Genomic DNA, 23,025 nt, shown 5'->3' with positions numbered 1-23,025 from the left:
AGCAAAGGCATGACCTTGCTGGATTTCTACTGCATATCTTTTCCATAGCTCTGATAGAATCAATTATGGCGCGTTCATTTATTCATTCAGTGAATGAGCATCTACTATGTGTCAGGCATCAGGAATTCAACTGTAAAACAGGTAGGCATGGTCTTGCTTCTTGGGGACTTGCAGTTTAGTGAGAGATACAGATAAGGATTTATTTATTTATTAAGATTTTTCTTTTTTTTTTTTGATGTGGACCATTTTTAAAGTCTTTACTGAATTTGTTACAATATTGCTTCTGTTTCATGTTTTGTTTTTTTGGCCCTGAGGCATGTGGGATCTTGGTTCCCCTACCAGGGATCGAACCCACACCCCCTGCATTAGAAGGCGAAGTCTCAACCATTGGACCACCAGGGAAGTCCCACAGATAAGGATTTAAATATAACTTAAGTGCAAAGACAGGGAAAGGAGGGCGCTTGGGTCAGGTTCAGGGAGAGGAATGGGTGATCAAAAGTGGTTTCCTGGGGGAAGGCTTTCTCAGCAGTCAAGTTATTATTTTTTAATTTGCTGTTATATATGCTTACTGAGAGAATAGATGTTAATACTTCAGGGAACATTTGCATCTCAACAGGCTTTCTTCATATTGCAAAGTGCCTTAAATTGGGTTTCAGGAACTGTTGACCTGTAATTAAGCCTGCCGTCGCCTATCCAGAAGGGGTCTCTCTGTAGACTCAGAGTCCTGAGACAGGGGATGAGTCAGCCATGAACATGACCATGGCCTTAATCACCTCAGAGCAGGGAACTTTCACCTAAATTTCAGCTCTTACATTGGTTTAGCATTCGACATGTGTTTATTCATTTGAGTCTCACAATGGCACTTCAAGATAGGCAGGGCTCATGTTATTATCCCCTGGCACATTCCTTGGTATCCACATGGTGCTATACACAAAATTGGTGCCCAGTAAAAATTTGGCAAGGAAAGGAATCTCCATTTTATAAATGAATAAAGGGAGGCTTAGACAAGTGAAATGACTTGCCCCAGATCATACAGTACAATAACGGCAGAGACTGAGCTACTAGATTTTCTGCATCCTGACCTGGTGCACCAACCCGCTTCTCAGGAGTTTAGGATGTCAAGGCAAGGTGTGATCAGGTGAGGCAGCAGAGACATGTGCTTGGTGTCCTGGAGGCAAGCTATTGTGACAGAAGTGGGATTCGGGCTCTTTAAATCATGCTACCCTCTAAAGGGATTACAAATTAGAGTCCTCTGCTCTGGTTAATGTCTGTGAGAAAAATAAATAGAGTCTACAGCTTGATTAAACTTAAAAAATGGTCTGCATTTCCACTTCAGAGGCCATCACATGACCATCTAGAGTCCTAGCTTCTCTTGAAAAGACCAGCGCCTCTGGCAGTCAGACTGCCTTTTCCCAAGGACACACTTGGCAAGCGCTGAGTTGCTGCCCCCATTAGATGGGATACATGATACTGAGTTGGGAAGTGAAATTTCATCTCCAATCACCTGCCCTTTACTGATCAGGGGACTCTATTGATCAGGGGACGGTAGAGAGAACAGAGGGAATGGCGTTCTAGGCAGCAGCAAACATACCAGTTCTCTTGGTAGCCAGAGCCAGAGGGTAAGTTTGGTTAAATAGCTTCTCATGAGACACCAAAATATTTCAAGTTTACTGTCTCATGAATTCTCATTATCCTTTACCAAATCTTTTTTGTGCCCATGAAATAATGCATCTGTATCCAATGTAAGTAGATTGCTGTAGTTTAAAGCAATACTAGGTAGTATTTGGTTTTGTGCTGTGTAATATGTCTTTTTAGCATAAACATGATGTATTTAATTTTCAGCCCAGCCTCGTTTACTGTAGTCTCAGCTCTCCTGAGCTGGGTTAGTTGCGGTGCTGTTGCCCACTGGCAAGGCTCAGAAGACTGGGCTTCCTGTTATGGCTGGTTTCTAGTGTGTGTTCCTCACTGGCCCCGGGTAGGTCTCTGATGTGCTGCTTGACTGATCTAGGGTCCACACCCTAGATTGAAGGCACCTAACCCAGTGCAAGCCAGGCAAGGATGACTGTAGGCAAGCTAGACAGGCCCCTATCTTTCCTGGCACACACCAAGCTCAGCTGTCACAAAGGTGACATAAACATCAATTCTAGGGCCTGCAGTCACCGAGAACAGAGGCAAACAGTATGGTATAGTACAAGCAACATGGCCACTGGGGGTCAGGCACAACTGATTCCAGCCCAGCTCTGTTGCCCCCAAACTTGCCCAAGTAGCTCAACCTAAGCCTCAGTCTTCCCATTGGTAAAATGGGGGGGTGGGATTTAGCGCTGGTACATAGTAAGAATTCAATGAATGTTAGTTATTCATTTATTTTTCTCCATTTTACAGACAAGGAACCTAAGACTCAGAAAGGCTAAGTAACTTTCCTAAGGTCAAGGAAATGGCAGAGCCTGCCTTTGAACCTTGGTCTTTCCCTCCAAAGTCAAGCTCTCAAACCACCATATTATGTTACCTTCACATTGCCTGCCTCTGGGAGTGGTGGTGAGCATGATGTAAGGTGTTTAGCTTGGTGGTAGAGTGTAGGTTTCAGTAATTGGCAGTGATTATTAGAGGTAGGGGAGCTCAACTGAGCTGAAATTCTGTCTAGAGGTTCAATTACCTATAGACCCTTGTTGTCACAGGGACCCCAGTTCATAGGTAAGTCTTTTCAACCCCATTTACACATATAGATGGTTAGTGTTGACTCTGAGTGTGAGAGATGATGATGGTAGTGGTGTTGGTTAGTGAATGGAAAAGAAACATGACTTCATTAATAAAAGCTTAATATAGAGGACAGCTTAGTGCAATGGGGTGGTAGAAATGGCTCTCCCTGTTAAACGTACTTTTCTCTCCAGTTTTCAGACATATAATCATTTTGCAAGACTCTTGGTCTTGCCTGGAAATAAATAGGTGAGAAAATGCCAGCTCTTTAGTCCTAAAGTCTGGGAGGGCGTTGCTTTTCCTAACACAGGGATAAAAATAAAACGACCCTCCAAAAGTGGTGGTGACTACCCTCAGCTTACTTGGGAGTCAGTAAGAACCTCATTTTTCATACAGGCATTCGAGAGCTGACCTTTAAAATCACCACATCTGGGGAGAATGTGTGGTTTGATGCAGAACATTTTAAGGCGTGCCAAAGGATGAATGCATGAGAATGTGCTCATCAGTTTTCTTCTCCTTCAAGGAGCTCAGAATTGCTTAGGTTATAAAAGTCAGTTCTTGGGCACTTCCAAACCTATAGCATTTGCTTCAGTAGGTCTTCTGTGCAAAGTAGATTAAAGCACATATATACACGGAACGCTGATCCATGCACCCGGTACGAAAATGATGGGGGTGTGTGTGTCTGTGTCCTCAGAGTGAAATTTAGCCATTTCAAGGTAGCTAGTTATACAGTAAGTTCAACAAAGGGTCGTTTGGGAAAAAGATGGAATTTCTCTAAAAGAAGAGCCAAACTCTGTGAATCGCTTTGTTATAGAGGCTCACGCACTACATCTAGGGTCCAAGCAGTAATTCTGAATATAAGACCAGCTTTTGATTTGTGAACCCAAATACCTGCAGGTTCAGAAGACATTCAAAAGAAGCTTATTTGTATTCCTAATGCCCTTTTTTAAAGAGCCACAGACTTTTGTGGAAAACGGAATTGGACGGATGGTCATCTCCCAAATTCATCTCCAGGAGGAAATAGCATCTGTCTGATCTCATGTGTCATCATGTGCTAAATGAAGGTCCAGGCAGGGATGCTGATAGAAATTCCTCGTGGGTGCTAATTCTGAACAGTCTGGGCAGTGAGGCACTTCAAGGGCGGGATCGATCACAAACTCCCCCGTACCCCGAGCAAGCATAGTTAGCATTTTTCTTGACTCGTTTCCAGTCTTAGAAACAGCAAACTGAAAAACTTTCCCCCCTATGTTTTTGGATGAGGATCCAGATGTCAGAACTGGCGAATTTTCAGAGTTGTTCCTTGTCACGAAGCCACTTAACCACAAGAGTGCTGAGCTTCCGCAGGAGATACCTGCCAATCAGCCGTCATCCTGGCTCCTGAAGGCCTGCGAGAAGGCCGGTTCCTCCCTTCCTCACTGGCTCAGAGGCCCATTGGCTTTTGTCGAATGGGGCATAGAGAGAGGTCAAGGGACTGATCTATTTCTGAAGCTCTAAGTAAAAAATGATTTGATGGCTACAGTAGAGGGGTTTTCATCTTTTCAAAATGTCTGTAATGTTGGAAAATGTGCTGAGGGTAGTAGTTACTGATCTAGAAGATTGGCATGGACGCTGTTGGCTTAGCCTGCTGGGAAATTCTTCTTGCTTCACTATTTCCTCCCTTCCTTCAATATTTGCTAAGCACCTGCTACATGTCAGGCAGGGGGCTAGAGACCAGCCATGAAACAACAACGAAAACAAGTCAGACCCTGTCCCTGACCTCAGAGTCTGGTGGAGGGAGAGGCAAGAAGACTGGAGATTTCTTTCTGGATCTGGAAGTACAACACTGATGGTAGAAGAAGGGCACCTCATCTGGCAGACCAGCAGGAATTCGGCAAAGGGGCTGAGCAATGACAAGAGCATCGCAGGCAGAGCGAGGGTGGTGTGCGAAGGCCTAGATGGGAAGCTGAAAAGAGCGTGTCCATCTGCACAATTGCAAATTGTGCAGTTCCCTGGGCGGGGGGCTGGGGGGTGGGCAATAGGGAGGGAGGGGGCTGGAGGAGGCCGGGGCCCTAAGGTCCTTGAGGGTCTTTTCTGCCATATGAACTATGGACCTGTACTCTAGGCTGGTGGCGACAGCGAAAGTTTGTAATTGGGCCACCATATGGCCATCGTGACCTGACATTGCGCCCTAGGGGTGGAGTGTCTCAGAGTGCATCCTGTTGGAGTTTTAGGGGTGGACCAGCGGCTCAGGTGGCCCTGATAGGAAGTGAAAGCTTGTCATTCTGTTAGTCCTTGAGCAGGAGGTGAAGGATGAGAGATGTTTCTTTTTTCTTTGTCTTTTTTTTAATTAAAAAATACCATTAAAGCCTGATGTAAAAACTAGTAAGTGTTCAATGATACTAAGTCACATGGTCTCCTTTGAAGTTGAAAATGCTCTCAGATAAGCTGAAGAAGGGGCAATAAAAGTGAAATGGCCAGAGGGCACTTAAACAAATCATCCATTTGTTCTTGAAAGCAACCAAAAAGATATGGGAAAGGGTAGTTAAGAAACACACAGAAAAGTCCTAACTAAAACAATGCTGCTGAAAATCGCCTTTGTCAATGTATTCTTCACTAAAAGTTGTCTTCTGCTGAGCTTCTTTTTCCTCCCTACGGTTGTGCCTTTTGTATATGATGATCAATTTTCCACAAGGTTTGCCATAATGTTTCCTCAGAGCTTAGGTTTTTACATTTTAATTCATTCCATGGCTGTTCTTAATTGCTCTTTTCACAATTCAGGGTCATTGTTTTCTAGCAGACAGAACGTACTCAAATCCCAACCCGCTTCTTTTTCTCAACTTGTTTTTGTCTGTCTTGGCTTGAGGAGAACCACTGATGAAGGAGGCAGTCTCTACCGGTCAAGTGAAGCCTGTGATCTGGTCCATTCTATACTTTGATTTACCTTTACCTTCGTACGATTTGCATTTTGGGTTCCCAGAAATCACTCCCCTCCCCCAGCCCATCGATATTACTCTTTCCAACAACTTCCTCTCTTCCTGAAATCCCTCTGAGATCCCACTTATCCTTCAAAAAGTCCAACATAAACTTCATATTCCTCGTCTTCTGAGACAGATAAGCACACTGCAATTTGACAGAAGTTTATGGTAGGATTAAAACAGCAGGACATTATTATTACTGTTGTTGCTGTTATTTTTATATTAGTCTTGTCTACCCGTTTGTATTGTACCTTTCTTGAGCATAGAGACCATATCTTTAGCTATTTTTGTAATCTCAAGTAGAGCTCGGCACAGTAGAATTGAACAAGTATACATTTAAAAAATGTATTGATTAAGTTGTGATCTGCCAAGAGCTATAGTGGTTTTCATTTAGAGGCTCGTGGAAAATATGAGTGTGGAGACAATCCTGCAAGGCATCTGAACAATAATCCCTAGGATCTAGACAGTGACTGACCCTCGAATCTGTGAACACATAGTGGGTGGCTTCCTTTGGCCAAGGGGAGGCTTCGAGATGGCGTGTGAGGAGCCAGTGGTTACAGAGCGGCTATAGCCCAGGTCTGCAAAAAACCAATATCTTCCAGCTCTAAGTTTCTAGCATTTCTTACACTTTTGTTTCACACAGGAGTAGCCCAGAGTAAACTAATGAAGCCTGCAAAATCCCCCTTTCTGCTATCTTTTGAAGCCCAGTTCCAGAGAATGTCTCTAGCCAGTAACCCTTGCTCTGCAAACAAAGCCCAGGGGGGTAATCGTTGCACCCTAGTGTGATTTGGCTTTATGTGTGACTCCTGGCAGTTTAAATGGTCAAAGAAACAACAACAAAAATTGATGTCTGGTGAGAAGTTTTCTATCTTGTGACATTTGAGTGGTGACCTCCATGGCTTAAGCAGGGCAGCCTCCATTTTCACTTTCGTTTCCCAGTGTGGATTTGTACAGTATTGCCTTAGCAGTTCTATTTCAAAGTTTCCCCCTTAGCTATCAAGCCTCATTTCTGTTCCAATCCTATTATTATTTGCAGTTTAATCAAGATTAAGGGAATTGTGGCCAAAGGTGAGAAGGTACTTGCTGCTTGTAAGCTGAAATTTGATGTGGCTAAAATCCAAACTCTAGTAGCTGGGGGTTCATGGTAGAGGAGTGAGTGGGTTGGGATCTTGGACCCTCTTCACTGGTTCAACAATTTTTCAAGTGTATTCTTTGACATGCTAGTTGTTTGATGGAAAGATGTGAGAGAAAGGAAGGCTGTGAGACACATGGCTCTTTTTCTGTGTTTTTATCTGCACTTACTGAGGTGCAGATCCCTGGTGTAAGAACATCTTTGCATAGCATTCTTCCTTTCTGGGACTGATCCTCTTGTTATGACATGGGTACCAAATAGAACGATGCTCGTCACACTTGTGTGGGAGCCGGGTCCTCTAGGCCCCAGCTTCATGAGTGTTGAGACCTTATTTTCTCGATCATGAAGAAGTGGTGGTGCTGGGGAGGGTAGGGGGAACAGAACCCAGGAGAGGGCTGGGGCAGCGTGGCTGGCTGGGGGCACTTGGGGAGTGTGGAGTCATAGCTATTTATACCCATTCTGGAAGTATTTCAGTATTTCAGCAACAGGGACTGTTGTGCTAGTTTGACGGGCTGGTAGTGGCTCTGCACCTGTAAGTGCACTTGCTGATGAGGAAACAAGGCGGGATCTGAAGTTAGGAAACTGGAGTTTGACTCCTAGCTCTGCCAACCATGGGTCGAGGAATCTGGGCAGATCCCTTGATCATTGAGACTCAGCTTTCCCATCAGTACAATGGAAAAAATAGTAACTACTCTATCAAGTTAGTAGGAAGGGAGCAGATTTGCAGTAAGATGACATATGTGCGAACACTTTGTTAAACTGCAGCTCTACTGGCTAAGTTTTCCTATTATTTTGATGTCTTACTGTCGTGATTGAATTCTGTTGTTTAGTGAAAACTTCAAGTATGGAAGTGTTTAGGGTTGTTTAGTCAAACACCAAATATTGTATTTCTGTGCTTTTTGAGTTGTTGGATCTGCTTTTGGTATATTTTTCTTGTTCCCCTCTCATGTTAGGGCGTGGGCTTAGAAGCTACATAACTGAAGTTTATTTGAACTGTGTACTAGATAAGGATAAATGGGGTCTGGGTGAGGGCCTGAGGGATTCTTTTACGTGTAAAGCAAATCAAATTTAGCACATAACCTTTTGTTATGTTTAGCACATCTCAGTTAGGGCCGTTTCCAACATTCTTTGCTAACTTCTTGGTTCCTGTCTGTCCTGTATATGTGGATGATGGAATTCTAGATGTGGAATGATGTATGCAATTACTTAGAAGTATATATTATCAGTTTGAAAAGATCATATTTTTAGTGAAGGTAGTAGAGAATATATATCACTCATTGACTCACTGACTCACTCACTCAGGCATTTATTAAATGATGTGTATAGACCACTTTCCCGGACAAAGTAAAAGAAGTAGGATACCTGGCCGTCTTCCTAGGACTTTGCGTACCATTTTAATCCAATTTAAGAATACAGACTGACTCTCAGGAAGAGGTTATATAATTATTTCAAAGGATGCAGAGAGTTGGGGAACTGGGAGGCAACAGGACCCTTCCAGAGGAAAATTGGAACAATAAATTTCTTTTTCACCAAGAATTTGAGAAAGGTGTACACCTCTTTAATTGGAGTATGGTATGTGCCTTAGCAAGAGCTTCAGGTACCTAACACCAAACGTAAGAAGGATGTTGCATCGTGTCCTTTTGTAAATCACTATGTGGGACCAGGTGGATTTTGTTTCTGTGTTCAGCGTCTCTGGACGATGTTCCTTCCCGCTCTCACAATGCCCATTTGGCTAGGCCAGAACTGCTGCGAGAGTGGTGCACTACCAGTAACGATCGGAAGATGGCAGCATTGGGCGACCTATCTCATTTTCTTAAGCACACTCCCTGCTTGCTCATCGCGTGGCTGTGTTCCACAGCCGTGTTTGGATCTCAGATCGTCACTCAGACCTTCTTCTGCTTAATGACTATGTGTATGTAAATGACTCTGCTTTTCTTCTAGGGAAGAGGTCCGATATATCATTCCTGTTTTGGTTTTCAGTTAATGATTATATGTAATTATATTCGAATAAAATATTTATAAATAATTACTTATAATTAGTGGTATGTAGAACTTGGAATTCATGAACATCAGCTTTGATGAAAGGTACCCTTCAATTTGGGAGGTGTTAGTCTTAGTATTATTGTTTGTTTCTGTTTAAAAGACATTAGTGGCCAAGACTCTGCAATCCTCTTTTACAGGAATTCTTATAGGGCTCAGGGTTTTATTTTTTGTGGGTTTTTTTTTTTTTTTGATACTAGGTAGGATATTTATTTGGTAAATCTCTTGGGAATATATTACAGATCCACATATGGCAAGTGCTCTGAGGAAAACAAATTATATTTTCTTAAAATTTCAAGAAGCAATTAGCTACCCTTGAATTTTGAAGGGTCTCCAGGGGTCATCCAGTCCAACTCTAAGCAGGCTTTGCGCTTAAAACCAGGCAGAAGACACGTGCAATTGCCCCCTCCTCCCCATTAGTGATCGTGCCCAGGGTCTTCTGCATTTTGAGGTCTACACCTTATGCATTTTGAGGCATTAGAAACAGAAAGAGAAAAATGATCCTGAGCAAGTCCATAATTCAAATTTTGCCAACACCCGAGCTTCAGGTACATTTTATCATCCCTCTTTATCTGTTAGCCACACATGGAGCTGCATCTAGGCTCATTCCTTGGTCGAGGACAGCAGGAAACCAGAGGGAAAGGCAGCTAGGGAATGAGCAGATGAAACTGTGTAAGGTCAGAGTTTCTGGAAGGATCCCCAGATGAGGGATGGGGCCAGAGAGCATTCTAAGCGACGGGAAAGAAGACACCCAGTGGCTCTTGCCTCTGAGGTTACCCTGATTCTAGAAGCACAAGGATCGAAGACACACTGATAGATTTAGCTTGGAATTTTTAGCCGAGTTGATGCAGACCTTTTAATCCCTGCCTCACACTAGGACGGGATGCCAGATCTAGGTGAGGACCGTGAGAATGGTGCACCAGATTTTCTCAGGGGCTCTCTCAGCCTGCTTTGATTTGGGTCATAACCATGACCGTGCATTATGTATGCATTGATATAGCGTAAGGAAAATTAAAAATGCACATAATAGGCTGACCTAAATGCTCCTGTAGCTGGCTCCATATGTGTACTATTCTGGAGGCTTTTGAACTTGAGAGCACATTTTTTCACAAACTCTTCTGTATTCAACGTTAAGGCTCCAAGGATTTCACATCATGTGCTATAAATGCAATACAAATTAGAGAAATCAGCCAAAGACATACTAAGAAGATGTCATGAGATTCTAGTTTTCCTGATTTAGCCTTTCATTTCCCCATTTTTTTGGTTGTAAGGAAAAAATCATGCATCTATTAATCTTTTACCTGGAAACTTTAAAATGTGACAGATGTTGAGCTCATAAAACACTGAGCTCTAGATCTCTTAAATATCACCATCTAGACTGGTCCTGGGTAAATCACTTCATCTCCTTAAACCTGAGTTTTCCTTTTGGTAAAGTAAGAGGCTGAACTTCCAGGCTTCCTGTTCTATGACTGTATGATCACTTCTCCACTGTGCCCAGGACTGTGCAAAATTTTTTGGAGGACAGACTTGAGGGCTGTATTTTAACATTGCTTTATTTTTTGTAATTGAAGTATATTTGACTTACAATATTATGTTAGTTTCATGTGTACAACGTAATGATTCATTGTTTCTATACATTACAAAATGATCACCAGATAAGTCTAGTTACCATCTGTCACCATACAAAGTTATTACAATATTATTGACTCTATTCCCTATGCTGTACATTTCATCCTCTGTATTTTAACTTTTCAACACATTTTCACATCTCTTATTTTGGTTCTTCTCATGAGGCCTCTGTGATACTGAGTTCTCCCAACCCCCTGCTACCCCTGGCCCAAGTCATCCTCTAAGTCGCTCACCACCCTTGTCTTGACTGCCACTGCCTTCCAACTGGTCTCTCTGCTTCCACTCTTGCCCCCTACAATCTATTCTTTACCCAGCACCAGCGTGATCTTTTGGAAATGAAATCAGAACACATCTCTCTCCAGCCTAAAACCTTCCAATAGCTTCCCGACACCCTTGGAAATACACATCTATCCGTGCCTCAGGGCCTTTGCATTTGCTATTTCCTTTGCTGGGAACACTTTTTCCCCTAGGTCTTTGTGCAGCTGGCTTGTTCATTTTCTTAAAGAAAGGGCCATTTTCAAGCAGGTTGCAGCTTAAAGATCACTCCGGCAGAGAGGCTTTCCCTGATTCCTCCATCTAAAACAGCCGTATCCTCTGCTTGCTCTCTGACAGTTACATGATATTATTATTTATATAGCAGATTTATATAGCAGATTTCACCTGACATGCATCCTGTATGTTGATTTTTGTTGTTATTGTTGTTACTTGTCTCATCCCAGGAGCATACCTGCTTCATGGGTTGGGGAACTTTGCTCCCTTGTTCTCTGCTAGAGCGGAGTCTGGCATATAATAGGTTTGTAGGAGTGTCTGTAGAATAAGTAGATGAATGAATAGACGTCATAGGCAGGAAAACTACAACCCAGAGAGGTTGTGGTCACAGAGCTAATTAGAAGCAGGGGTTAGACTAGGACTCAGGCCTCCTTGTGTGTGTCTTTCCTCCAGGTCCTGCTGTCACACAAAAAGCCTAATTTAGAAATACTTCATTCACTGTTTGTTTATTTATTCACTGGATATTTATTGAGCTCTTATTATGTTTCTGGCACTAGTCTGTGTCAGTTGTTCTCAGCCAGGAGCGATGTTGCCCCTCTGGGAACATTTTTCAATGTCTGGAGATGTTATTGGTCATTGCAAATGGGGTGGGGGGGTGCTACTGGCATCTAGGGGACAGAGCCAGGGTGCTGCTAAACATCCTCCAGTGTGCAGAATAGCCCCCTGCAGCACAGAGTTATCCAGCCCAACGTGTCAACACTGCTGAGATTGGGAAACTCTGTTCTAGATGAACAGACGGTGATACTGCTCTCATGGAGCTGATGGTTTAGTGGGGGGAGACAGACGGCAAACAGTATATTTCATACATCAAGACCACGTCAAAAAAGTGATGTGACAGAGAAGAAAGACAAGTCAGAACAGAGTAAGAGGGGGTGCCGCTGGGTGCTGTGGGTGGTGACAGGGTAGGAAGGGCTGTAATTTTTGCCTCTTCGGGAGACGAATCAAGAAAGGAAATTTTGCCTCTGGAGGCTCAGCTCCATGACCTGGAATGACCAGGCCTTTGGGTCCAGCCCAGGGCTGCAGAGCATTGACCACTCAACTTCAGAGATCGTCCGCACATAATAAAAATATAAAACCCTCCAGAACCAAGGGACATCTTAACCTCCAGATAAAAATAGGGCAAATAGCCATGGGCTAGAAATAATTAGTGTTTTCTGCTCCTTTTCAGGGGTGTTTACATTCTCTTTCTCAACCCCTTCATTGCTCCATCATCACTAATGCAGGACAGTGTTAATTTGATGAAATTTTTTATTGCTCATTGTCAGCTTCTCACTTTCCTCTCGGAGCACAAATTGTGTAATTTCAGCCCCTCTCAAGAGTCGTGAGTTTTTGGTTGTACGGAGATTTCTGTCTGTCTAGGTTGATTTCCTAGGAACTCAACAGAAGCAAGTGTAGATTTTAATATCTTGGGGAAGCTGTAGTAGTTGATGATGGTAAAACTCGGGCCAATGAAATGGTTCTTACTATATGTATTTAATGTATATATAAGTATGTATACATGTAAGTGCATACATAGGTATCCATTTAAGATTTCGCTAAGAAAATGGTTATTTGGTAGGTATATACTTGTTTTCTTGCTCTTTCCTGGTTTCTTCACCACAATTCTTTACCAAGCATTGGCACATAGTAGGTACTCAACAAATGTTTGTTGAATGAATAAACAAACTGCAAAAATCAGTTTAGGATTACTGAACTCCAAGTTATTTTTCCACATTTACACGGTGCTACTGAACCACAACTTATTAAATATAGTAGCATATTCTTCTGGCATTATCATTGTGACATATTCATTCTTTCTAGATCTGTGGTTTTTTAAATTTTAGAGTCATTGCAAGGACTATGATTTGACTCATAGGGTTTCTGAATCCAGGAGGCATAAGGCTCTTAGTAGTTAATACTTTTTCCATTTACCTTTAAACTAGGGAAGGATTATTAGGCAATAAATGTCAATAAATCTTCTTGACTTAAATGCGTTTTAATAGACAGTGCTGAAGAAATTATGCAGAGTGCACCATTTTATTTTGGGTGCCATTTTATTTTACAGAAGAACTTATTGCCCAGTTCACTGGATGTGTGTCCACTTCTTTTTCAGTGCTATTTCTTCACTATTGAGTTTGGCCTTTGCAAGCAAGAAGGGCAACTGCGAGCCTATGGAGCTGGACTGCTTTCCTCCATTGGAGAATTAAAGGTATGAAGCTGTAAACGAAAATATCCTTCCCAAGCAAACTGGTTCAAGGTCATGGAAAATATTGATTTGTCTGTCTGAGTCTCTCTACTCGCAGATACCCCATAAATATTTAGTGTAGGGGATTTGGTACCTCATATGTGGGTGCTGACCTAACTTTTTGCACTTCTGAAAATGGGTCATGCCTTTCTGGGTTTGTGGTGTGACTCAAATGGATGAGCAGCCATGTGCATGAATCAACAGGAATGACAAATGTATGCTCAAATGTTGGGTAACAAATGACTGGCCTAAATTTAGTGCTGAAAAGTGGGCACTGAGCTAGCAGTGATCCTACTGATTGAAATTCCCGTGTAAGGGTGGCTTGGCCTCTCTCATTTCTGTCATCCCCATGGCTCCCATGGATTCCCCAGCATCTGCTTCCCAAAGGGGAATTAGAGGTTATTTTAGCTTCTTCAGAATTAATGTAAATTAAAACATTTATGGGCATATACAATAAAAAAAAAAACCACCTAAATAAATATGTGGTCCAAGAGGTATCTAATATGTGTAGTGATGCCTAAGGGATGCTATTTTTTTTTTTTTTTTGCCTTAAAATACAGTAAAATAATCATTTATTCAGAAATGTTGGAGTCTGGGGCATTCTGATCATTTAAATATTCTGGTTACTTAAGAATTGCTCTCTGTATACCACTGGGGGATAGCAAGTTTTGATGAATTTAGAATGCATTGTGATATCTAATCTGGAAATGGTACTGAAAATAATTTAATCTTTCTTTGATTATTCAGACTAAGGTCAGGATTATGGACGATCCTAGGGTTTTTATTTTGAGTATTTATTATCCTTACATAATGTAACTGGGATATATATGATTATTGGAACTTTTTAGATGTTTGTACTTTTGAAAGGTGCAATTTAACTGTAGTTTCATTGAGTCCATTCACTTTATGACTTCATTCATTCATTCATTCCACAAATATTTGGTTGAGCATCTACTATGCGCCATGTACTATGCCAGGCACTGAGGCTACAAGGACAAATAATGATGATGAAGAATAAGAATATGAAGAAGATAACAACTGCCTCAAAAGACACTTAAATAGACTTTAGTATTTTAGGTGCTTTAAACATATTAACCCACTTAATTCTCATAACAACCCAATGGGATAAGTAACATCATTATCACAGATGAGAAAACTGAGGTATAAAGACATTAAGGAGCTTGTTCAAGGTCACACAGCTAATAAGTGTTGGAGGTGGTCCCGAGTCCAGACAGTCTAGGCTCCAGGATCCAAGCCCTTGACCATTAGGCCCTATTGCCTGGGATCCCTGTTATCAAGGAGGTTACATTCTAGTGCAGGAGATAAACGACCAAGATAATACAGACAGTGTGACAAATGTGCCTGGCACATTTTAGCCCATGCCTGGGAAGGCTTCCTGATGAGGGTCCTGCTGCCCATGCTGATTCTGGAGGAGTGGGAAGGATGAATAAGGGGTGGATGAGATGCTGAATCAATCAGCAGATAGCAGTGTGTGTGCTCTACTCAAAGCCTGGCCCATTAAGGGAGCTGCCTGAGGCCCTGTCTGGCTGGAATAGATGATAATATTTAATGTAACAAAAGCCTGATGTAATGTGTTAAATTTTTTTTTTTTTTTACTAAATTCTCAACAACAAAAAAATCCATTTGGGGTTAATCTCAAAGCCCACAGCAATAGCATGATGTCATATCTCTGTAAGACCCATGTCTTCTATAGATTTTTTCTTGATTTCCCTGAGAAAAGAATTAGTCAGAAAATTATGTAGCTCTTGAGCTACATCTATTTACATTCTCTTCAGAGGGCTTATAAATGATACCAGAAGCAAAAGAAACCAATCTCTCTTATTGCCCCAACTTTCAGCAGGGTCCTCTGGTCTGGTTAATGAGGCATGTGTAGGCAGCACTGGGGTGAATCTGTTGTTTTTGTTCCTATTGGTATGGACCAAATCGTCTGGAAATGGAAATCAGCCAGAAACATGTGAAGGGCATTGTCTGCCGTGAATCTTCTTGTTCTGGTCCATCACCTCTGGTCATTAGCATTCTTCCATTCCCAAATTTCAACACTCCCAACATCCCTATGATTGCTACTTTAGACCATTTTTACAACTCAGAAATTCCTTCTATATGAAATGTCTTGTGACTGTTCACAGAGAATACGTAACATGAGACCTTTCCTTAGAGTCTTAGCTTTACCCTCACCCCATCCCTGCCCCGCTCGGTGTCAGCACCCAGAGCCTTCCCCCAGCGCTTGTGAATACATCTGTCCAACTTTTATTTGGAAGAACAAATGATAGTTCTGAGCCCAGGTGGGGATAACTTTATTAATAGCATTATAATAATTCCTGTGCAAACCCACTTACAGTTTCGAATGCAGTTACCTTTTGTGGTAAAATGTGTTTTTGCTGTTCCAATTATAGCCCATATGTAGGTCTCGGGTAAGTTGTTGGAGGTTTTGGTGTAGTCCTTATAATTTTTACATAACTATGCACAGTTCATCTTCTTTCCTTGAACTGAACACATTTTGAAATGTGTGCTTTAAGAGGCTAAGTTTTCAGAGTGTAAATGTTGCACGTCAGAGCTGGCCAAGCACTCCCAAGTAGTATATCTATAGTTTGAAGGATACCTTTCATTTTTCCCTCTTATTATTATTTTTTAAAAATAAATTTATTTATTTATTTATGGCTGTGTTGGGTCTTCGTTTCTGTGCGAGGGCTTTCTCCAGTTGCGGCGAGCGGGGGCCACTCTTCATCGCGGTGCGCGGGCCTCTCACTGTCGCGGCCTCTCCCGTTACGGAGCACAGGCTCCAGACGCGCAGGCTCAGTAGTTGTGGCTCACGGGCCCAGCCGCTGCGCGGCATGTGGGATCTTCCCAGACCAGGGCTTGAACCCGTGTCGCCTGCATTGGCAGGCAGATTCTCAACCACTGCGCCACCAGGGAAGCCCTCCCTCTTATTTTTTGACAGTGCTTATTTTTTATCTTTGAAGAGAGAAAAAAATAAATATGGAAATGCTTATAAAAACTAACATAAATCTGATAACTATAAAGACAATTTAAAAAAAATCTCAGCAATGATTGCTCTCTCTCTCTTGTTCTAATTATTTTTTCTGTGATGTACTTTTATGAATTCCAAAAATGTATTTGGGAAGGGCCTTTCCATACCTTCATCACTGTGGGGAACAGTTACTAATGAGCTAGATCATCTGGAAAACTGACTTTAAAAAAGGTTGAAAATAGAATAATTGCTTGCTGTTCACCCACAGTCTAGTATGTGTCTTTCCTTTAATGTTCTTTTTCTCTCTATCTCATAGTTGACCTAACTATGTAAGTCTCTCATTAAAAAATTTTTATTCACTCATTCATTCATTCATTTATTTTATTCAACAAACTCAAAATTGAAAGTTCAGATTTCAAGAAACTTGGAGTCTCTAGAAGGGAAGGTCTAAGAAAGTGATGAATGTGGGTCTTTGCTGAATCCAGTTCCCTTGGAGAAGCAACAGTGAGGAGATCTTGTTCACACGAGGTGGTAAGCAACTGATTACTAATCGATGAGTTGGCTGAGTCTTAGCTCAAAAAGTTAATCCATCTTAAAGCAAAAGGCAATCTCTCCTTCTTTTTCATGGGTAAGGGTAAAGTCTAGTTCTTTGTTTCCTTAAGGGCAGAGATTAGATTTTTTTTCGTAAATGGCCTTAGCACCTACCCCATAGGAGCTGCTGGAATATTACATACCAATACATCTGTTCTGCTTTTCAGATTTTGACAAAGCTGGTGGTTTTTAAATTTTTAATTATTATTATATTTTGGCTTTAGTTTTAGGATATCCTTGCATGGTGAATTTATTGCACTGCTTCTATAGAGCTATTCATCAGCCTTCACAGAACAGCCTTATATTTATTACAATCATTTGTATTTACAGCCACTTGCAGCAACTCTGTGAGGTGGTCAGAATTACTGCCAGGCTGTAGAGAAGAGGCCCAAGGCCCCCGTGGGTTCCCTGAGGTCATCCAGTATGTCAGCAGGGTGGCTGGAGTTGGGACTCTGAGAGTGTTTGAGCTCTCACACCCTTCCCGCGTTCCGATGGCTCACAGCTCCCTTCCTCTTGCCTCTTCCTTTCCTGCAGGAGCACTGTTAGTAATAACAGAGCAAATGCCGGACATTGGGAGCAGGAGAAGGGTCTTTGGCTTTTACACAGGGATTTCTTGAAGAGGGAGTTTGTTCCCTCCCCACTGCAGCTTATTCAAACTGCTGAAACTTTCAACATCACTGCTGAAAAGAAGTGTGATGCCCTCATCACCCAGTTTGGCAATAGGGATGTTGCTACCACACTGTGCTCGGTTAGCAGGAAGAACATTTGAGGAAGGTTCAAAAATTTAATAGACACACATACGTACATACATATACAAATGTATATATTTGTTGTTCTGACGTGGGAAAAGATGATTGTAGTGTGAGTGTAGGGGTGTTTGCAAATTTTTATTCAGAATCTAGGGCCCAAACTACCTAGACTTCACACTTGAGTTTTTTCCTAACTTTAACCAGTCCTAATATAGAGGGTGAGGATCACAGGTTTACATCTAGAAGAGGTGAGATAATAACTCTGTGTCATTGCAAAGGCAGGTGGCTGGAAGGAAGTAAGATTTTGAGCTGATGAACTCAGCACAGGCATTGTTGCGGCCTAGGACCTGGCAGCCTCATAGCTAGGGCCATGCTTCTTTTCTTGATGGGTTCCAGAGGAGCTGTACCAATGGTGGAAGGTGTGGCTGGCTGCATATGTACGCTAAGCATCATCTGGAGACGGAAGCAGCAAGGATAACATAATTTACTGAACACTTCCCATGTGCCAGGCTCTTTGCATGTATAGCCTCCTTTAATTCTCACCATATTCCTGGATTATAGATAACTGTAAGTATTTCCATTTTCCAGATTAACACTTGAATAGGCTGACAGAGGTGAAATAATTTGCCCCAGATCGTGTAGGAGCTAATTGGGTTCTGGGAAATTTTTTTTTTTTTTTTTTTTTTCTGGGAAATTTTTGATGTTGAAAGAGATTTTTTATTTAAAAGACTGGAACTGGCAAATAAGTCTGAATTTGTGCGCTAAAGCCAATTAATTGGTAACGGCCATCTCTGTTGGGAAGGGTGGGAAGGCCATGCCCAGGCCCAGTGGGAAAGGCTGCTATGGTGAATTTATGCTGGTTGGGGTGGAGGGAGGGGATGGTGGTATGAGAGCTGTGTATTTGCAGGCCCTGTTAAAATCGTATTGCAAGAAGAGCTTTAGAATTCATGTAGATACAATCTTTTCAGTTTATCGAAGAGGAAACTGCATCTTAACCTGCGGAATTTTCACTCATTTGGTAAACCTGTGGGACAGCTATGTTTAGAATCTAGGTCTCCTGGCTCCAAGTCCTGGGTTGTTGTCCCTATGGGTAAATGCAAAACAGTCCTTTTAGAGAGCATGTAGACGAGAGGTGATTCTCAAGTATTCCTGCACTTTAAAAATGGCTTGAGAGTAAAAGACTGTCAGCCAGATTCTCTCAGCATTATAAAGCCTCTCTCTGCAGGAAGTTGGATTAATTCTTGCAGACTTCAGGATACCAGACTGTTAACACTTTGGAAAGGATTCACCGTGGAGCTCTCTGGGGACATCAAGCAGTTTGGCTCTATGTTTACAGAGAAGCTACTCTGGACACAGAGGAGAGGGCATGATAGCTGCTCCCCAAAACCAAGGTCGCTTAGAGAGAGACGTGGATAGGAGCTGAGAAGCAAACTCAGTAGGGCTTTGCTCCATTGGACAGTGGAATCAATAAAGACATGAATGCTATTTTATGGCCCTTGAGCTATGCTTTAGTGTTCAGAAACTGGGGCCATCATGGGCTGTATGGATGTTCCTGGCAGTCATCACACAAGAGAGCTCCCCATCAGTAAATGGGACCACTTATAGGTGTGATCACCACCTCATTTGTTGGCCTCACTCCGTGGCTGCTCCCCCAACTCTGGGCTCTTTTCATTCTCCAGGCTAATCCTTGGGTGCCATTATCATTTCCATATTTGTAACAGCCAAGGGATAGAACTGGTCCCATACTCCATGGGTGGAGAGGTCCCCAGCACGTAACCAGGTATTGGACGCAGCAGGATCTTGAGGATAGACTGCATTGTTGAGAGCTTAGAACAGTGAGCTTCCAGTTTTCCTGTTGATTAGTACATTAGGCAAGTGTGAGATGTATTACCTGATGGTCTTTGCTTCAAATCATAGGCTGTGAATCCACTGACTTTTCCTGAAGTCTGGGGCAGAGCACCCTGCCCTCTGGGCTTTTTCTTGATCCACTCTCATCCCATTTACCTGTTAGAAAGATGAAATGAGCTCATTTGAGTATCCAGTAGAATCATAACACGATACATTTTTCTAAAACTACACTGATTTCAGTCTCTGTTATTACATACACATCTTCTGGAGGCATCCTCTACACAGGGTGACTGCTGAGGGTGCTAATGTCCTATCACAGCATTCCAGACCTAAGCAGACAAGTTGCACCCTCTTCCTGTGCTTGTCCTTGACCTGGTGAAAAGTCTGGCTCAGCAGGAAAGCCCTGAGGGAGCCATGGCTTAAACGTTCATATAGCCTATATGGCTACCACTCTGCCATGCCCCTGAATGCGGGGGTGAGAACGTGGAAACATCTAGGACACTGAGTCAGTCACTGTCCTCCTTTTCATATGTACTGATGGATAAATGGACAATTAGAGCAACATACTAAATAAAATGCACCCAGAGTGTATGGCTGCGAAGAAAGGAACTTCTAGTTCTAAAAGCCCTGGTGAGCCAATAGGGGGCCTATTCTTTGCAGAGGAGCAACAGCTCTCATCAAAGCACATTTTGTTTCTTGAAACTGTGAAATTGTTTGAATTATTAGTCATGTGGAACCCCAAATCCCTTGATGTTCACTGCGCTGCATTGAACCTATAGCACAAATGCATTTGCTGGTGTAGTGACCTTCCGCTTACAGTGAAGTTGTTCTGTGGGCCAGAAAATATGAGTCCACTCCCAAGAGGCCCTCTGCATTCCCTGATTCACATATGCACTGATCTGGACAACGGAACTTCGTGGGAAAGCAAATCAAACACAGGGTAGGACCATGTGCCCTTTCTCTTGCCTGTCAGTCCTTGGGTTCACAATTACATTTTCAAACTTAGGGAACTATAGCCTTCTTCATGGAAGGCTGTAAATCATTCCATGCATTTTGAAATTGTTGGGGGAATGTACCAAGAATACTGAGCAGGAAAGGTTTTTCAGAGTTTCTCCAGGAAATCTTAGCAGTTAGAGATTGAAAAGTGCTTTGGGTGGAATCCAGAGACTGGAATAGAGTGTCTTCAGAAATCACCCAGCCCAAACCTCTCACTTACACTTGAGAAACGGAGGCCTAGAGAGGTGAAATCATTTGCCAAGTTTATCCAGTTAGTAGCAACGCCTGGACTAGAGCCCGAGTTTTCTAATTCTCAGTTCTGCTACCCCTTTCTCTCTTTGCCTCTCTCTCCCAACTAATTTACCCTTTAAATTAAGAAAGAGAGAATCTAGAGGGGTATTTCTCAAAATATAGTTCACAACCATCTGTGTGTGAATCACTTTGGATGCCTTTAAAATGCAGACTTCTGGGATTTATCCACACCTACCAAATAATATTGAGGCCTGAGTATCTGCATTTTCTTTCTTTCTTTCCTTTTTTTTTTTTGGCTGCGTTGGGTCTTCGTTGCTGTGCGCAGGCTTTCTCTAGTTGTGGTGAACAGGGGCTACTCTTTGTTGTGGTGCTTGGGCTTCTCATTGCGGTGGCTTCTCTTGTTGTGGAGCACGGGCTCTAGGCGCGTGGGCTTCAGTAGTTGTGGCACGTGGATTCAGTAGTTGTGGCTCCCGGGCTTCAGAGTGCAGGCTCAGTAGTTATGGCGCACGGGATTAGTTGCTCCGTGGCATGTGGGATCTTCCCGGACCAGGGCTCGAACCCACGTCCCCTGCATTGGCAGGCAGTTTCTTAACCACTGCGCCACCAGGGAAGTCCCATATCTGCATTTTCTACAAGCTCCTCAGTGATTCTTAGGCATATTCTGTGTGAGAACTGTCAATCCAGGGGCTATAAATAGGCAGGTGGCATGTGGCAGGAAATGAGCGCTAACGTTTAGCATCCCTGAATTTATCTTGAGAATACAATCATTCATTGTTCCTTGCTCTTCTTAGTGCCAGTCATGTAGTGAGCTGAACGGGGCTAATGATGGTTCAAAGAGTAATTACATTGGCTTTCCTGTTTCCCTAATGCCTGCTCTGGGCATAACTATAACTATTAATATTAGCTCTGTTGTTTTTTCCCACCTGGCAATATTTATTTGCTGTATATTTCTCTGCTGTGCTTGGGGGAAGGTAAACGAATGCCTCGCACGTATCCTTGAATATACAGGCCCACTGCAGCCTCTGCTGGTACACAGTACCTGGCCTCAAAATGTCTCACGATGAGTCCACAAATAGTTCAGTCAGAGTCCCCATCACCTCTCCATGCAGGTAATTATTACTTTTGCCATTTAAGGGAAATTTCAGTACATTGCTTATAGCAATAAATTTAGGACCATATTTGTGCTCTCCTGCTTCTAATTCATAGCATAGATTTAAAATTCCATTTCTGTGGGGTTACAGCTCTGAACTGTCCTTCAGTATGAATTTTGTTGATAATAAATAAAATAATACCATGTCTCATTTTTTTCCCTCAGCAACTAACAGACTTACAAACAAACAAACAAAAAACCCCTCACCACTCAATTTCCCCTGCATATGGGAGAGTTCCATATTTCATGGTAGATGAGTAGCTGAATAGTTCTGTAAAATGATTGAGCTGTGCTGTAGGAATGTGACATGGTGGCACTTTGGAAAGTCTCATTCTGGAGTTTAACGGGTTTTGCGATATGTTTTGCAGCATGCTCTTTCTGACAAGGCATGTGTGAAAGCCTTTGACCCAAAGACAACTTGCTTACAGGAATGCCTTATCACCACCTTCCAGGAAGCCTACTTTGTTTCAGAAAGTTTTGAAGAAGCCAAAGAAAAGATGAGGTAAATTTATTTTTCTTCCATCTAGAGAAAATAACTTTTTATTTTTCTGGCTCTGTTCTTTCCCTGTCTGTCTCTTGAACCAGTGAGGATTGATCCCATATCCTTCTCTTTGCTGTTTATTTTGCAGGGACTTTGCAAAGTCAATTACCCGTCCCTTCTCCGTCTACTTCAATCCCTACACACAGAGTGTTGAAATTCTGAAAGACACCAGGAGCATTGAAAACGTGGTGCAGGACCTCCGCAGCGATTTGAACACCGTGTGTGATGCCTTGAACAAAATGAACGAATATCTGGGAATTTGATGTCTGGGACCTGTATCATTGCCAGCCTGATCTTTTTGGGGCTTAGCAGCAATTCAGTCAATGTCATATAACACCAATAGCTTTCTGTGTCATGGCTTGGCTAGTAAGCATGCAATTCTGTATATTTCTACCTACTTGCAACTTACTGTGATAATGTATGAAACACCATAAAGAACCCAATGACAGATAACCACTCATTGTATGAAAGATCGTAATACATTTCAATGTCTTAAATAGATTTGACATTCCAGCTTAGTGTCCTTAACCAAACTGCAGCTATTGAAAATTGGTAACAAATAGCCCTCTTATGATTCTAACTCGTGACCTTTTCTTTCTCAGATCTGAGCCTTTCCTCTGTGTTCGTTAGATAAAATGAAAATAGCAGTGAAACTGTTTCTATTTTCTCTAGTATCAGTGTTTTCAC

The 23,025-nt window shown here is 42.3% G+C and overlaps 1 protein-coding gene across 2 annotated transcripts in view; it reads left to right on the top strand.

Annotated features, from left to right (window-relative positions):
- The window catches only part of TPH2 (tryptophan hydroxylase 2), an 86,725-nt gene extending 64,124 nt beyond the window's left edge, over window positions 1-22,601 (top strand). For both annotated transcript variants that reach the window (XM_061204683.1, XM_061204684.1), the window contains 3 exons: window positions 13,091-13,186; window positions 22,166-22,299; window positions 22,427-22,601. In XM_061204683.1, the coding sequence (XP_061060666.1) occupies window positions 13,091-13,186; window positions 22,166-22,299; window positions 22,427-22,601 (405 nt within the window). The remainder of the gene's footprint in view (window positions 1-13,090; window positions 13,187-22,165; window positions 22,300-22,426) is intronic.
- The last annotated feature ends 424 nt before the right edge of the window (window positions 22,602-23,025 follow it).

Source organism: Eubalaena glacialis, chromosome 11 (assembly GCF_028564815.1).
Source record: "Eubalaena glacialis isolate mEubGla1 chromosome 11, mEubGla1.1.hap2.+ XY, whole genome shotgun sequence".
Lineage (NCBI taxonomy): Eukaryota > Metazoa > Chordata > Mammalia > Artiodactyla > Balaenidae > Eubalaena > Eubalaena glacialis.
The sequence above is the reverse complement of the archived record's forward strand: the minus strand, read 5'-3'. Positions and strand labels throughout refer to the sequence as shown.